The sequence below is a fragment of the Danio rerio genome, chromosome 17 (assembly GCF_049306965.1).
Source record: "Danio rerio strain Tuebingen ecotype United States chromosome 17, GRCz12tu, whole genome shotgun sequence".
Lineage (NCBI taxonomy): Eukaryota > Metazoa > Chordata > Actinopteri > Cypriniformes > Danionidae > Danio > Danio rerio.
In genome coordinates this window covers 20,073,658-20,092,001 of record NC_133192.1, presented here as the reverse complement: position 1 = coordinate 20,092,001, position 18,344 = coordinate 20,073,658, and the positions used below count along the sequence as shown (strand labels likewise).

General features: G+C 36.4%; 1 protein-coding gene across 6 annotated transcripts in view; it reads right to left on the bottom strand.

Moving 5' to 3' along the window:
• Nucleotides 1-18,344, bottom strand: part of si:dkey-288a3.2 — an 83,963-nt gene that overhangs the window by 62,609 nt on the left and 3,010 nt on the right. For all 6 annotated transcript variants that reach the window (XR_012393320.1, XR_012393322.1, XR_012393321.1 and 3 more), the window contains exons 2-6: nucleotides 17,553-17,650; nucleotides 10,673-10,718; nucleotides 7,721-7,821; nucleotides 6,923-7,042; nucleotides 5,693-5,840 (exon numbers count right to left, since the gene is read on the bottom strand). Coding sequence is in view for 2 of the 6 variants with exons in the window: in XM_073928376.1 (XP_073784477.1) it covers nucleotides 5,693-5,840; nucleotides 6,923-7,042; nucleotides 7,721-7,821; nucleotides 10,673-10,718; nucleotides 17,553-17,650 (513 nt within the window). In the remaining 4 variants the exon portion in view is untranslated. The remainder of the gene's footprint in view (nucleotides 1-5,692; nucleotides 5,841-6,922; nucleotides 7,043-7,720; nucleotides 7,822-10,672; nucleotides 10,719-17,552; nucleotides 17,651-18,344) is intronic.

Sequence of the window (18,344 nt, the reverse complement as noted above, 5' to 3'; positions counted from 1 at the left end):
GGCCCCCAAATATCAAATGGATCCACATGCTGCTTAAAGAGACAGAGCCACCAAGACATGGGATGTGCCACTCCACTCCTCTGTCTCATTTAAGGTCATTTTATCGGGTTCTGTTAATGGCCTGTGTCTACAACATCTCTTTCTCTCTTTCAGTCATTTACAGGGGCAGCCATTTCCTTTCAGACATTAACATCATGGTACTGCGGAGACAACAATCCATGTACAGGATACCCTGAGAGCCAAAAAGAGCAGTGTGATATGCTTTCGACATCCAATATTTTTTCCCAAATGCAATTTATGATTAGTTTGGTGAATTAATTTGAAAGTCACATAAGCCATGATTTTTTTTCCTGTCATATAATTTAAGTATCACATCCCTAATAAAATAAAAAAATAAAAACATCCAGTTGATGTCAGAATTATTAGCTCCCCTTTTAATTTTTTTTATTTCCTAAATGATGTTTAACAGAGATTTTCACGGTATGTCTGATAATATTTTTTCTTCTGGAGAAAGTCCTATTTGTCTTATTGCGACTAATAAAAGCAGTTTTTAATTTAAACAAAAAAACATTTTAAGGTCAAAATTATTAACCCCTTTAAGCTATCTTTTTTCCGATAGTCTACAGAACAAACCATTGTTATACAATAACTTGCCTAATTACCCGAATCTGCCTATAGTTAACCTAATTAACCTAGTTAAGCCTTTAAATGTCACTTTAAGCTGTATAGAAGTGTTGAAAAATATCTAGTCAAATAGTATTTACTGTCACCATGGCAAATATAAAAGAAATCAACTATTAGAAATGAGTTATTAAATCTATTATGTTTAGAAATGTGTTGAAAAAAAAAACTTCTCTCCGTTAAACAGAAATTGGGGGAAAAAATACACAGGGGGGCTAATAATTTTGGCTTAGAATTAATTCTGACTTGTAGAATGTATTATGTTCATTCCATTATTCATACGTTTTCTTTTCGGCTTAGATCCTTTATTAATCTTTGATCGCCACAGTGGAATTAACTGCCTACTTATTCAGCATATGTTTTTACGCAGTGCATGCCCTTCCAGCTGTGACCCATCACAGGGAAACATCCATACACTCTCATTCACTACGGACAATTTAGCTTACCCACCTATACCACATGTCTTTAGACTTGTGGGAGTAACCAGAGCACCTGGAAGAAACCCACGCGAACATGGAAAGAACATGCAAACTCCACACAGAAATGCCAACTGACCCAGCTGAGGCTCGAACCAGCGACCTTTTTGCTATGAGGCATTTCTGCTACCCACTGCACACTGTGACGCCAGTAGCATTGACTTCAGTTGGTAAAATAAACAAGTGCTCAGTAAGATAAAACAATAAATGCACAAATACGGCTTTACTGTGAGAGAGTCATTAAATATATTAAAGAACTAGCACTTCAATGAGTTCATTTATGGAACAACTGAAGTCAGACCAATTCTAATGAGTCTTTTTTTATTCATTGAAAAAACACAGTTCATAGGAGTCATTTGTTCAGGAATCAAACTCAACTGAACTGCACTGCTTTTTTGCATGCTACTGTGCTTGAAAAGATAACTTAAACTAGAGATGTGTTTTTGTTATTTCTATCGTAAAATTTTATATAAAGTCGCAAACATATTTGTGAGAAATAAAGCCACAAAATTGTGAGATGACAATTAGAATGAGCGAACCTTTTACTCTGTCCTAAAGACAATGTCGTTCACAATTTTTAAAGGGCCGTCCCATCTCTGTGGCTGTAGTCCTGTGTCCTTTTTTAAGAGGTAAGCTCTACAGTGCCACAGGAAAGACTCCATCTCACAGCGAGCTGGCCGAAGTGTCCTGAACGGATCGGTGCAGCAATGTGTAAAGTGACAGGAAGAAGATTACGACATCTAATCCAAGCCCAGTCTAGCTGTTAGGGTCACTGGGCCAAAATCTGCCACTCCTCCCCTTGTCCTGCTTCATCTGTTCCTGCTGGCCAGAGTCGCTCATGGAGAACGCTCATTTCAAACACATGCTATCTGTACTTTAGTACTGACATATTGCAGTGTTCGCACTATAGAGCAAAGTGAAGCGACTCGTAGACTGATATTAGCACTTTCTGCATTGTTAAAAAAAATCTTTGTGAACATTAGGTGTGATTTTGATTGAAGATAACGCACCCTTTGGGACGGTATGTTGTGCTGTCTTGATATCATTAAAGTATGTAAAACTCCGCCTGGAGTCAATGTACTTATGCAGTGGGAAATTTTGCACAGCACTTGCTAGACCAACACCAAGCCAAATGTCACAAAGAAGAGATGAAAAAAAACATTTGGCCCTCCCTGATGAGTCTATATTAGATGCAGTGTTTTCAGGATTCGCTCACATTTAAGACCCGCTTTTATTCTGAGCTTAACAAAAGTTTGAATACCTTAACAACAGTATAATGTTAGCAATACTCTAAGTAGCATTGTTTCCCTCCAAAAATGCGAATTAACTTTATGCGCAAAACTGAATTATCACATAAAATACATGCGAATAAAGCAGCTTTACATCCAACGAGTCAAAGCAAACAAAATAGTCCCTTTCTGATTATCTAGCACCAAATATCAACAGTAAAAATGTAATTTTGCTATAAAAGAAGCTGCGTGAATCTTTTCTTTACTTAATAAATGACTTGCGCCTCACAAGGCAATCCTGACACGCAGTGAACTAGCGTTTGAAGAAGCACTGACGCTCTTGATTCAGGAGGTCATAAATAATATAATAACACCAATACTAAAATGGTTAAGGTGTATTCGAATGAACAAAACAACATTTCAGATGCTTTGCAATGCGGTCAGCGTTCTGGTTTGTCAATTCACACACATTTTTATCATCACATGATCTCCTATAACAAAATGATATGACTTTTTTATTGTGTATACTGGAATTTGTTTGGCAAAAGTGTTTCCATCGTAGTTTATGCGCATCTTTTTTTATTGAATAAAAAGTTTATCCTACTCAGTTATGCGTATATGTTTTTATGTGCATTTTCAAAATTTATGCACATCTTCATATCCAAAATTCACATGAAAATAGGTGGATAGAAACGTAGCTAATAAGTACATTTACATAGACATCAGTAATCGAATGATTAGGCTTAATCTAAATAGGACAATTCGATTCCACATTTCCTTCTGAGTTTCATGTAATTTCCAGTGTTTCATTTTACTTTTTCAACTTTAACTGCAGTTCAGCAGTTTTACTTTCATTGCACCACAATAACAAATATACAATAGATGTACACTCGAGAATACCAACAATGTGCTATGAAAGTTCGCGCACAAAATAATTCCCTATGGGTGACCACAAGATGGCATCCTCAGCAAACATCAGTGAGTATGTATACATGGACACCAATAATTCGATTTTAATACCATTAAGACAATACTCTGATCAAGAGTCTATCATGTAAACAGACATTTTTGATCGATTTTTAATTTAATCTGATTAAGGTCAAAATCTAACCTAACCTTAATCAAATTAAGATATGTGGAATATGCCGATTTTAGTCGCATTATTGAAGTGCAGCACAGACATGTAAACACCTTAGTCAAACTATTATCGTTGTGTAGGACTTTCACTGTATTTGTCGACAGGATATTCCATACACACACGGCTGTTTGACACTATTCTCTGCACCTACCAATTCAGTGAAGGACTACAGACACCTGAATCATGAAATGCGAAGGTTTTTTCCCCATACGACATTTAATTCCATTAAAACAGCACTCTATTGCATCAGTTCATAGTTGCATCCAATGTCTCGCTTGTCACAGGGGCATGCATGAAATGTTCCTGAACGAAAGTGAAAGTGCCAAATAGTGGTTAAAGTCGACAAATTAAATATGAAACACCCTAGAATACATAAAACTCTGGAGGAAAAGTGGAAAGCGTGCTGACGCAATGACGTTAGTCAAACTATGTGCCTTAACATGTAAAATGGACTCATGAAAGGAACAATCAAAAAGCAAGTCATGTAAACACCTTAATCATGTTATTGTCTTATTCATATTAAGGCAATTATTTCGATTATTGATGTCCATGTAAACATAGTCTATGTCACCTACGATGCTGCGTTTGGGTGAATATGTAAATATGTGTTTTTCTCTAAACAACAAGCATACAGCAAAAATTACAGGATGGAATAAACAGCACTTACAATATGAAAGCATCTGATAATAGTCATGTGCGATGTTTGCTCTAGCTGTGCAAATCAGCACTCAACTCACATCATGCTTATGTATACAGTACAGTACATGCAGGATATTGCTTTAAAGCAAGCAGCTTTGCATGTACTACATATGGAAAAACAGTGTCTGTGTTGGTTTCAAGCAGAAATGCATTTCCATTTCTACTATAAATATACTGGCGAATATTTGTATGCACTAGACAATTTCCTGGTCAAAGAAGTTTGTGTCTCATATAGGCTTGCGCCGGTGTAAGATACTGACGATATGACAACCTTAGATACAAATATCACTGATTGACAGTATTGTGATTACTGCTTTAAAATATGTGCTTTTTAAATGTCTTGGTAAAAAAATTTTTACTTTTTTCCCCTCTGAACACAATATATTTTATGTTAAGGAATAGTTAAAATATTTTGAAGGAGTAGCTAAACATTTCAGGCTAAATAATTCTGCTGTCTTCATTACTTTAAAAACACTGATTTCTTTACAATTTAAAATGGCATCTTTGGATATCGTTTTTGCTGGAGATACTTTTGTCCTAAAAAAACATTAAAAAAATTACATATAGGACAGAATAGCAGAAAAATTTGGCAGTTTTGAAACCTTGACTTTTCTAAACCATGGTATACCTTGATAACTATTATTGTCCCATGCCTAGTCTAATACACTGTAGCTTCACTAATCTATTACATAATGGGGTGTGTGCATCTTTCCATTATTAAACTGCTATGTGTAAAGTCTGATTTCTTTAAAAAAATCATTGATCTTCACTGCCTAATAGATATACAACATAAAGTGGGTCTCAGATTGCACAAGAAAAACTGCATTAATTTCCATTTTCCCCCACCATGTCTTTAAAATATGACAGTTTTTTTTTACCAAAGTATTTTCAATGGAATTTCTGCACTCGCCTGCTGATCTTGGCGGCGCTAGGGGTAACACAGTCTTTCATTTCGTTTTATGCTTGAACAACTAAATGAATGCTTGAGTCTATTTTATAGAATGTTTTGTAATTACATTACAACATCTATGCTGTGAAAGGAACCTTAGAAAATTTAAAATAGTCACATTAAGCTTTCACTCGAAGTTTATCATTGGCTGAAAAACATTAGCTGTGCATATACCCCAATGCCACAGAACAGAAGTAGATTCTTTGCAGCTGAAGCAAAGTTTTCCATAACGTTTGTTTTGGCTAGCAGTTTAAAACTCACAAAACGAAGTTTGTTTCGGTCTGATTTAGTTTGAAATGATGCCAGTTTGTTCTTCGGATTCACTTGAAGCACACTGAGGTCTTAATCCAGCGCAAACATATAAAAAGAGTTTGAAGAAATGTAGTTGACCCCATTTCCCACAATGCACCATTATTTGCATTTCACAGCTCAAGGTCATATTCTCAGGCCGCTGGCACCCAAACTTTCTTCTATTGTTAGATCGCATGCACTTCAAGCGGATGGTGTGTGCTGGGCATACCAAGTGTGAAGAGAGGTTTGCCGCTCAGGCAGGTGTTTTCAAGGTGTAACACTGTCAGCCTGCTAGTGAGAAGGGCTTTTGACAAGGCCTGCGCGGCGTAGTCCACCATGGGCATGTTGCAAGCATCCAGCCTCCACAGGCATCCACTCTGAAGAGACCAGACAGCAAACCATCAGAGAGAGAGAGAGAGAGAGAGAGAGAGAGAGAGAGAGAGAGAGAGAGACTCAGAGGCCTGGTTTTGCCCTCGCTGCGGACTGGCCTTTCTGTCTCACCCTCTCTCATCAAAAAGCCACCCTGTCTACAGAAGCAGAAACGTCAAAAACCGGAAAACAATTCTGACGGGAGGTTCCCAAAGATCTGCAGGCCATTCCGGAGATTCATCCTTTAGTCCACCACTTCAAAAGTGTCCAGATTTTTTTCTTCTTTCCCTTTCTTGCGAGAATTTGATTGATCTCATATAATACAGCCTGAGAGCGTGTCTTTGCTTTTTACCATTGAAGTCCTCGTCACCATGAGGTGATGCTGTCTTTCATCTAGAGCGGTTGCTAAATGAACACATATTGTCAGGAGTTTTATGAGGACTATAATGATGTCCATTAAAATCAAAGTGTGAATGTGGCTTTATTCAGCAGTGCGGACATTTTCATCTTTGATGCATGGTAATTCATTGCGTCCAATTCAGGCTGAATACCACTGTGCGGTATCGGTTCACACTTGATGACACATTTAAAACATGAGGCGTGAAATTTAACTTTAAAAGATTAAGGGAGCTGTATGCATACATATGTGTGTGTGTGTGTGTGTGTGTGTGTGTGTGTGTGTGTGTGTGTGTGTGTGTGTGTATTAATTTTTTTTTGTTTCATACAGATGTTTGTTTGTAATAATAATACGTTTTCTAAGATTTAAACTTAAAAGGCATTAAAATTGTCTTTGTTTACTTTGTAGGCTATATAATTCCACAACATATGTTGTCCATGTTCAAATTTCTTTAAGAAGCTATGAATCTTGAGTTAATGAATTGTTCAGTGACTGTATGGCTAACATTTATTTAGACTAACGTTACTTAATGCTGAAATATTTATGAAGTGTACTAATGAAGGATGAACTCAGAAGGTTATTGCAGATTAATATATATTATTATTCATTATTCACAATACTGTATCACATTAATTGAACTACATGCCATAAGCATTTGTCCACTATACGTGTGCAGTAAATATCAAGTCTTACCTGTCTGAGAAGATGGGACAGTGAAAGCCAACCGGAGAATCCCATGCCTGAGTTCGCAGAAACGTCGAGGTGTGTAGCCGATTCGTAGTACAAAACCATGTCTAGCAAAGCTGATGCTCCCTTATGAGAGAAAATAAACAACATAATAATGACAAAACAAACCCGAGAATGTGAACAAGTAAACAGACACGCTTTGTTTGGCGCGAATAGGCAGGGTTGCCAGATCTACATAAAATAAATAAACTCAAAACTGACTCTAAATCATGTATTTCAAATCAAAATGTGCCTTAATGCATATGCCTATTTAACAGTGACTACAGTGCGTTATACATAACGCAGTAACAATGTAGAAGTAGGCTATAGTTCTGTTTGTCAATCCAGGCAATTCCAAACTTGGCAACCCTAGATATTAATTGTAGCTAACACATTTTTAATCTCTACACTAGATTAATCAACAGTGCTACGACAAAACAAGTATTTTTAAATATTTTTACAGAGCAAAAATTACCCGAAAGATTTAGAAATATTGTTAAGAAGTTAACTGGGCCTGTAACTAGGATAGCCTATATGTTAAAAAGGCCTATACTCATTCATAATGCATAAGCTACTTTATTATCAGTAGTAGTAGTATAGCTATTGTTATTTATTTATTCTCCATAATTAGCCTGATTTAACCATTTACTAACTTATAAAAAACACACAATTTGGAAAACTTTACCAAATTTGAAAACTGATGTCTAGGCCAGCAATAGAACCATGTGTGATTAGATGCAAATGTCCATAGTCTACTGTACTTACATTTTCCTCAAGCTCTGCCCCCTGCAGACTGATGAAATCAAACTGCACTGATTTCAGGATCTCTTCAAGAGATTCGCAGGAGCAATAATCTAACCGTTCACCTGGAAAATCAATCAAAATGGAGACACCTTACACTTTGAGTAACACTCTTTACTACCAGATTTTATAATTTTTTTCACAGCACCAGATACTCTATCTCTGCCCCTCCAAAGAAGGACATATTAGACACTAACACACATAACACAATCACGTCTGATCCCCTCCCCGTCAGTGGAGGAGACAATCAAAGAGTGTCTGATTATGCAGGAACAGATGACTTTTAAACAAAGCCCTGAGAAATACTTTGATGGCCACAGCAGTCCGTCTATATTAGACACGCGTTGCAAAGGCCCCCTTTCCCTCATAAACTCTTATCTTCCTGGTCGGGAAGAAGCCAGATCGCTCAGAGCTGCATGTTGGGAAGATAATAATTTATTCATCATTAGCATAATCATTTGTAATTTTTTTTAACAATAATCACTTAACTGTACCATAGGAAGGGGGGATCAAAAATCCCATTTTTCTAATCCCCTCTGCCATGTGCAGATAATGACACTGAGACTTGGAGTTAGATGGCATCAGTGCGTGACAGGGCGCAGGAAGCCAGAACATGCTGACCCGCACTTCAAGCTCACTTCTGCTGGTATCAATAACCGCTGTTTCAGTCATCAAAGGGACAGCAGTTTAATCCCAAACTAATGCCCTTCAGCATCGGCATGTACATTTCAATTAACAGGCTCGTCAAAGTCTGATCTTATCACAGTGTGGTAGTAGCTTTAAAAAGTACAGTTGCTGTTGGCTTAAACCACACTTCAGGGATAATAGAAATAGACTGCTAACTTTTTGTGTTCAATAAATATAAAAACTAGAGATGCTTAGGTCCTCAATCTGTTAATGTCTTTGATAAAGGTCAACAGAGTTGGGGAATGTTTCTTTTGAAAGTAATGCATTACAATATTCAGTTGCTCCCCAAAAAAGTAACTAGTTAAGTTACTTAGTTACTTTTTATGGTAAGTAATGCATTGTGTTGTTTTCGAATGACTTTTGAGTTACTTTTTCATGCCTGCCTTTTAAACATATCTCTTTCAGAACTTGCAGGGTGTTTTTCTTTTTTAAAAAAGAGAGCTCTCCATTTACTGATACACTCTATAATCTACACCTCAATTTACCTAAAAAAAATGAAAATAGATTAGAATAATGTTACCTTCGGAGAACTTCCTAACGCTATACGTGCCGTATGAACAGATTAATGAAAGTTGAAGGCTATATGTTTGCTACTTTTGTATTTTTCTCTTATTAGTGAAGTAAAAGGACTGTCCATTGAGAAAATCCCCTTTTCTTCCATGTGTTCAAAATAATGAGAATACTTCCAGAAATGTAAGGCTCAACTTCTTGGTTTCTATCTGTTCCCGCAGGGAGCTCATTGTCTCATTGAGTGTGATTCAACATGATTTCACTAATTTTAATTTAGCAAAAAAAAAATTTTTTAATGAATTAATTCATATGAAAAGTATCTCAAGTCACACTTTTAAACCAGTAACTCAATTATTGTTATCTATTTTTGTAAGTAATGTGTTACTTTACTTGTTACTTAGAAAAGTAATATTATTATGTAACTTGCATTACTTGTAATGCGTTACCTCAACATTGGAGATCACCAGTCTGTTCTGGAAGTGAAAATGTCATTCATTGATTGATTTTTATCCATAACCTTTTTACCTGCGAAATGCAGAAAGCCATTTCTTAAAAACTATGGAGATTTATTTGACATTTTGGTCAACTGGGTGGCTGTAATGTTTGAATTTGTCATTTGAGTTGATATTTCATCCAAAAGTGAAAATTCTGTCATCGTTTACTCACGCTTCTTTTCTCACAAACCTGTTTGAGTGTCTTTTTTCTGTTAAACATAAAATGTTGAACATAAAAGTTGTTTCAAAAAATGTAACATATTTATTTTTCCTACTATTGAAGTTAATGGTTACAAGTTTCTAAAATTATTCAAAACACCTGTGTTTGTGTTGTTAAAAAAGTTATAAAGGTATGAAATCACATAAGGGTTAGTAAATGGTGAGAACATTATCATTTTTGACCAAACTACACTATTAATGCTTTGTTTCATTCTGAAAATTGTATCACACCTTAAAATGAAACCTTTCGTGAAATTTTTTTTTTTCATTACAAATAAGTCAATATGTATTTTCCACAAATTAATTGATGGCTAAACTTCCACACATACAATGGACGGATTTTGGGTTAACTATTATTTTGTGACAACAATTTCAATCACTATTTGAGACAATGTAATGCGTCACAATTCTCATTTCTCCATACATCTTGTTTAATCTGCATGTTGCATGTAAAATTATTTATTCGAGGGAATGGGAGGAGAGAAAGGGGGCAGTTTTTTTATTTAGCCCTTGTTGTGTTTCAAGAATGAAACCAGTTTTAGCTGCATATTCTTATGGCCCCATAATTTCCATAGATTCTCAGAACAAACAGACTTATACATGATTCTACATTTTAGTCTTGCACAAAGGGCAAATTACCCGAGTTTTACAACTGAAGAAAAGATAAACAAAACATCTGATTGCTAAAATGCATGTTTGAACCTTCCATTATGTTGTCACGGTTGGTGTGCGTCTCCTCCCAGAGTTGTGTCTATGAATTTGAAAGATTTTCTGTTTGTTTTAGGATTGCGCAGCAGAGCGTTTACAGGAGGTCAGGCTAGTGATGCCAAATACGTGCTGGTGGAAAGATGAATAAAGCTGGAAAACCTGAATGGATGAAGGGATGAACGTCTCGGGTGACATGATAGCACTGGGGGGATTTTTCTGGTGGTGCTTAGCTTTAAAAACAAATAATGCTATTCGAAAGGGATAGTAAAAATAATAAACAGTGCATTGCTGAACTTACCAGACAGGTCAAAGCATCTGGCTCTGTCGGTAACACAGGTAACTTGCTGCATGAAAAAGAGGCAGACAGAAAATCAAAAGATTACTGAGCTCAAAGATTTCAGTAGAGGCCAATATTTAATATTAAAGCATGATTCAGCCTCTGCTCTGTAAAATGTTTCAGATTTGGAAATATGTTAACATCCCACATAGCAAAATATCTCTGGCCCACACAATCAGCTTTTGCTTGGCCCACATGCTGTAGTGAAGTATGGCACATGACTGGATTAAGTCTGGCTTCCAGACAAGGGCCAAACATGGACCATATCTGGGCCAAGTTAATAACCCTTAACTGAGCCTAAACTGGGCCAGATGTGTTGGTGTGTCACGACTGAAATGAAACTGATAAACCCATGAATCATTGCACTTTAGGCGTGCAATGGGCGTGCTTTTTCTCTAAGCGACCTGATTGGTAGAATTTTTTATCCTAATTAGAAAATAATAACATTTTATTTTAAATGTGGCTCTAGATAGGCCAAACTTACATGGCCCACATATCAATTATTAACATCTGGACCAAATACTACAATTTACATCTGGCCCAAGTATTGTGTGCCGCCTTAAAGATGGTGCCACCAAACCAGAGCCATGTTTGGCCCACATGCTGTATGCCAGTGCCGGATAAATGCCTGCTGTGCCAAATTTATGCCAAATTTGGGCCAGAATTATTTGCTACCTGAGATGCTATTAATATGACTATAAATGTTAAGATGACAGAGCAAACCAATGTTGTCTAAATACTCTTCAGAGTTATCTATATTTGATCAAGCAAGCAAGCGGTTCTCTGTCAGATATGTAAAAGATCACTGGTGAAATCTGCCATATGGTTTGAGACACATGATCCATTAATAAAGTTTATTCTTCATCTCCATTATTTCAGTTGTTTTAAGTGAAACCAGAAAGAATCAAAAGAAAACTCAATTTGGCCCAATGAGAGCCATGCATGTCTCATAATGCTCGCACAGCAAATAGAAATTTCTTTTGCATTGTGTTAAGCTTGAATGGACAAAAACTCTTAAAATGATATCAAATGCTGATTTTAGAGTTTATCCTTGTAAATACAACTAGTTAAGTCTTCAGTCAATGTAAAGCATATTTGTCATCATATTGGGCTTGTGCTTTAGCTGTTAAAATGGCTGCAACTGTTAGTTTGAAAATGTTCTTCACTGTGAAACCTTTGTTGCATTACTAAGAACTAATAAATAAGTGGGCAGCATGGTGACTTAGTTGTTAGCACAGTCGCCTCATAGAAGGAAGGTCGCTATTCGAGTCCTGGCTGGGCCAGTTGGCAATCCTGTGTGGAGTTTACGTGGGCTTCATCCGGGTGCTCTGGTTTCCCCCACAGTCCAAAGGCATGCAGTATAGGTGAATTGAATAAGTGTGAATGAGTGTGTATGGGTGCTTCCCAGTGCTGGGTTACGACTGGAAGGGCATCTGTTGCGTAATACATATGCTGGAATAATTGGTTTATTTCTCTGTGGCAACCTCTGAAATAGAGACTAAGCTGGGGGAAAATGAATGAAGGAATAATATACACTTACTGGCACTTTATTAGGTACACCTGCCCAACTGCTCATTAACGCAAATTTCTAATCAGCCAATCACATAGCAGCAGCTCAACTCTTGGCACACTTTGGGCCTGTTAGTAGTAGTTACCAGTTGAGCATCGTGTCAATGCCACAGCCTTCCTGAGTACAGTTGCTGACCATGTCCATCTCTTTATGACCACAGTGTACCCATCTTCTGATGGCTACTTCCAGCAGAATAACACACCCTGTCATAAAGCGAGAATCATCTCAGACTGGTTTCTTGAACATGACAATTAGTTCAGTGTACTCAAATGGCCTCCACAGATACCAGATCTCAATCCAATAGAGCACCTTTGCATCATGGATGCTCAGCTTGCGTGATGCTGTCATGTCAATATGCACCAAAATCTCCAGCAAAATATTTCCAGCACCTTGTTGAATCTATGCACGAAGAGGCAGTTCTGAAGGCAAAAGGGGGTCCACTACGGTACTTAGTAAGGTGTACTTAATAAAGTGGCCATTGAGTGTATAAGTAATACATTTAAAACTACGCAGTGCTATTTTTTTTTCATTGTTTTTTTTTGTATTAACTTGAATTCTAGATGTATAGCGTAAAGGGATAGTTCACTAAAAAATGAAAAATTCCTTACTCAAACAAATTTCTTTTTTCTGTTGAGCACAAAACAAGATATTCTTAAGGATGTTGGAAACCAGCATTGACTTTCATAGTAGGCAAGAAAAATATTATCCAAGTCAATGGTTGCTGTTATCCCACATTCTTTAATCTTCTTTTGTGTTCAACAGACGAAAGAAACTCAAACTAGGTAGGACCAAGTTAAGAGCTTTTTTGAGAGAACTGTCCCTTTTAAAACACTTTGCTCATCTTTCATGTTCACTTGTTTTTATGTGTGCTGTTTCAGAAATGATCTGAACCACCATTCCATCTCTGCAGTACCAAATGAGCTAATGTTTAAGTATTGTGTGGAGCTTGTAATTATACTCCAGTCACCAATATACTTCAAACAAAATGTAATCATCAACGTTTGAAAGTGACACCAAACAGTTTATGTTGATTTCAAGTATGTCACAGCACAGATCATTTTAACTCAATCTGGCAATCTAGCCGCTAGACTGTAGCTATAGCAGATGGCAGTTAGCATCTATCAGGCGACGGACTGATGAAGTCCCTCAGTCAACCTGCTGTAAACACGAACAGGACGTCATATGGGATTCTGCGTTTAGAGCAAAACAAATTAAGAACAGAAAACCGCCCGGTTTAATGTTATTCTAAAAGAAAAGTCTCGACAAGGATGACTTAAGGCCATGGATTTGTACCTCTCCTTTTTGTTTGATGTTTTCCATCTTAATAAATGTGAAAAGTTCTGAAGCCCTTCGCTGCTTCGCAATGTTCTGTGCTGTGTATTGAGGAAAATGAAATGACAAAGTACAAAATGCATTGATGTGTCAGGAGGGAGAGGACAAAATGAAGTGATAAAAAGAGCTTTGCTTCCTCCAGGCAGAACGGGACACAGCTTATAAACTTGACTTCCACAGACGGCATCTCAAGTGCATTTCCAATTCTTCGCTCAAAGACTCCTGGAGACCCACTCCAGCGCTCTGCAGTCTGGGTGGCTTTGTATTAGCAACTGTTTGAGAGCATATATTTCTCCTTTTTTCCTCATTTAATTAGTGGAAAAAATTATTTCGAAACATTTTATACAGTAAAAGCTCTCAGGGATTAAAATCAGCCGCACACTTTCCTTTCAGCATCTTTTCTGCAATAAAGGATAAATTATTTAAAATAACACGACCTTTTATCTCACACCCTTTGAAGGCAGCAAATTAAAAATGTAAATTGGGATCTAATTAATATGCAAATATATTCATTCCCAGTTAACAATTAGCAATTAAACCTGCAGTGTCTAGAAAGAGCATAGACAAAATTAATAACTTAATTTATCATTAACAAAATGAAAATGTACACAATTTTTTTTTTTCTAAAATGTTACGCCGTCTCCCCGGCTCTTCATCAGCACCAGAGCTGAGGGGAGAAAAAAAGACATTTAATAGAACAATTTGGTGCTTGTCATAGAAAATGATAAATAACTAGCCTAAAAAACAACATGATTGGCTACATGGATGGTGACTGCGGTGGTGCAGCTGGGAAAGGAATAAACATGCCAGTTTCATGCGGCAAAGAAAGAAATCATTGCGAATCCTTGTAGTCTAGAGGGTGCGATGGACATTAAAGATTAAAAGTGTGAAAGTTATTTATACTGTATGTGTTTAGATGTGAGAGATTGTGAAATTCTCCTCCATATTGGGGGGAGGACATTTATTTCACTTCAGACACTCTGTGTCTTTCTGATGAATGTTCAGCGCTCAGAGCGCAGCAGCTCCACAGAGTCAGGCTGGGAGCAAGGATGTTTTCGGGGAGCTCTGCAGCGCTGCATTCGCTCTAATGGGAGGACGATTCAGTCTGAAATACAAACTTCTCACAAAATCTACGCCTTATCCTGCAGGGAGATGTGAAATGCTGAATCGTTTGATGATGCTTCTGAGGCGAGCACTCATACAGTATGGGGCGCTTCTGTAAGTCTTTTCTCTTTGTTATTTTCTGATACTACAATTGCCACCACCTCCGACAGGATTTGCACTTCAGTGGCGGTGACACTTCAACAAACGTTACTCATTTACAAGCCCCTGGGATAATAACTCATATCAAGAAGTTTCTGAGCATTCCGAGAAAGGAGTGGACATGGAAAACTTTGAATGTGAAACTTCTAGAGCGAGCTGAAGGCGTTAAGCAAAACATAGGGATTGAAAATGATGCTGCTTTAGCCCACAATCTATTTTGACCTGAAGGAGATACAGAAATGCTCCTATTTAAGCAATGCAGGTTTTTTAGCAACAAAACTTTGCAAATGCAATACCTTAATAATTAATATATTCGATTTTTAGTAATTATTTAATATAATTTGATAACAACAATAGGTCTACAGTATTAGGCCTTAGTACACAGAATATACAAGAGGGTGTTAGAGTGATACTTCACTCCAAAACAAACAATTCTGTCATCAGTTACTAACTCTTCAACTATTTTACCGTAGTTTCTTTCCTCTGCTGAAAATGATGTCTTAAAAAAACTGCTGTCGGCACTAATTGACTTTCATAATTTGTTTTACGAAAATCAATAGGTGCCAGCCACCAACATTCTTTAAAATATCTTATCTTGTATTCAACAGAAAAAAACAAAACGAAACAAATAAAGGTTTCAAACCACATGAGAGAGAGAGAGAGTAAATTATAAGATATTTTCATTTTTGGGTGAACTACCCTTTTAACATTAGAAAGCCGTAGAAAGATGATTTTACTTTTTTTTACTAGATTTTTTTTTTTTAATTACAAATATATACTATATAGAAAGTGCTAGAGAGGCAAAGCAATTAGGCATGCAGTTTTAGTATGCAAAAAGAGAATAGAGCAGTGTTTCTCAACCACGTTCCTGGAGGAATACCAACACTGCATGTTTTGGATGTCTTCTTTGTCTGACACACCCATTACAGGTCTTTCAGTCTGTGCTAATGAGCTGATGATCTGAATCAGGTATGTTTGGTTAAGTCAGTGGTACACAATAGACCCTTTTCAGAAGCCTGTTATGAAACATTTAACGGTCATCAGCATCTTAAATCCTTGAAAGTTTGTAATATTTAGATTTTTTTTTAAACGTATGAACATTTCTAATGCAGCATATATGGGACAGGACAGTAAATTTGACATTATTCTCTCCTCTGGCTGCCCTCATCAGTCTCACACAATGTTTTTCCTTTCCTGAGAGTCCTTATAAAATCATTCTGGAGTTTTTTTATTGTTTCAGCAAATAAGATTGTAAAAAATTATTTGTTGTATTTTCTCATTTACTCCGAGCCATGACGACTTCTCCTACTGCACTCTCAGAAATAAAGGTCAGCAAGCTGTCACTGGGGTGGTACCTTTTCAAAGTTACAAATTTGTATCTAAATTGTCCAATAATACCTCAAGAGTACATATTAGTACCTAAAAAGTGCAAAAGTGTTCCTCTTAAAATTTTTAGGTACTAATATATACTTTTGATTTACCAATATGAACCCTTTTAAGTACAAACATCTACTTTTTGAAAAGGACCGCAATTTAGAATCACTGGGTTAAGAAAACAAGGAAAATGTCCAGAGCTGATGCTCCCCCAGGAATGTGGTTGAGAAACAGTGGAATAATAGGACATCTAGGTGTCCAAAAAAATCTTTTAGATCTGAAAGTTAACGTTTTTAATTTATATGTACATTTTTATAGCTTGGAAAACATGGTAATTATAGCATAGTAAAAAAACACGGTCAAAATAGTACAAGTATTTTAAATGTGTATTGAAGGTTAAGCATTTAACCTTTGCTTAAAAAAAAGTAGACACAGAGACCTTCAAACAGGCCTTTTGTTTGTTTACTTTTTCTATGAAGACTATAACCAACAGCAATACTGTTTAACCCACTTAAAGAAAAAGAAAAGAAAATTCAAAGAAAAGAGAAAGCCCACGGGTACAATAAGAGCTTTAAATATTTTTCAGCAGCCATCCTCTAGGGACAATCCTGCTTGGAAAAAAAGCACCTAATTTGATAAATATGCTCTTTAAGCAGCAAATTTCATTTAGCATTCTCTTATTAGAAATTCACACGCAGTTCTCAACTAAATATCCCTCCTTTTAGCTTCTGCTTAACCATACATATTTCACCCTTTTAGGGGGACCACCTACATTCCCTTCAAATGCAGTGGGCTTCATTAGCAGCTCGCAGATAATGCCTAGAGTGTGTTTAATGTAAGCACTGCTAAGTCCCTAATTTTCCACAAATAATTCTCCTTGATCTAATCGTAAATTTATGCAGAAGAGAAACCGATGCTCTTAATGTTGCTGGTCAAAGTAAAGTAAGTAAGTGCAGAGCTTGAATTATGCATGTGTGCCACTGTGTGTATTTGTGCATGTGTATGTGTGTGCGTGTTTGTGCGCTTCTCATTTTCTTTCATTTACCTGTTTGTTATTGTCTAGCTTTTTTAGTTCAATAAAACGCGGTTGGCTAATTAACCTGCTCCCTAAGAGGGATTAAAATGTGTTTATTTTTTCTTTTCATCCTCGCTCTTTCTTTAATTTCAAAGTTATTTTCACCAAATAACGTTCATTACAGCTATTTCAAACCAAATCTTCAGTGCAACTAAACTAATATTAGCAAGAAATCAAAGTGTGAGAAGTCAGCCATGTGTTTTAATGCACGTTTTTCTGCACTGTACCTTTAATTGATCAAGAGCCTTTGGGTTTGGATTCACGTGGTGCTTTTCACAGCTCTGCTTGTAGGCCAGAATTATATCTGTTAGAGTGAGACTGTCAGCTGAAACAGAGCACATATTGAAGTCGTTTATTAGCCACATCAAGAATATTCCCCTAACATCCTAAAACAGAGCAAATCAAAAAACAAAAAAAATGAATAGCAGATTCAGTTGCCATATACAATAGCTTATAGGAAAAGGCTATTTTATTTATTTAATAACATTTTATTTTTTTATTTACTTTATTTACATTATAAATTAATACCAATTCAATATCTTTATTTAAAAATACATTTCTTAAAGGGGCTAATGATTTTAATAATTAAGACTTTCCACAGAAGAAAAGAAAAAAAAAATATTGGAAATATGATTAAATTAGCTTGGTCTATTAAACATCACTTTGGAAATCAAAGTATCACTTCGGAAATAGTTAAAAAGAATAAAAAAAAAAATAACAAGTTGGTTAATGACTTCAAAATGACAAAAGCAAATAAGTCAAAGTCAAAACTACTTCAACTGCATGTGCATGTATGTTTAATTATTTGTTGGTACAATTATTGGTGGAGTGGAGAGACAGTGATAGAGCCAATTTGGTGGATGGGGATGATTGGGAGCCCATGATTTTATCTATCTATTTATTTATCTATTAAAATTTTATTTAAAGTGGCCAATGTAAAGGAATTTGGCCGGGACACTGGGGTTTCACCCTTACTCGGTTGTTGCAAGATCAGATATGGTTACGACCAGAAGATAATG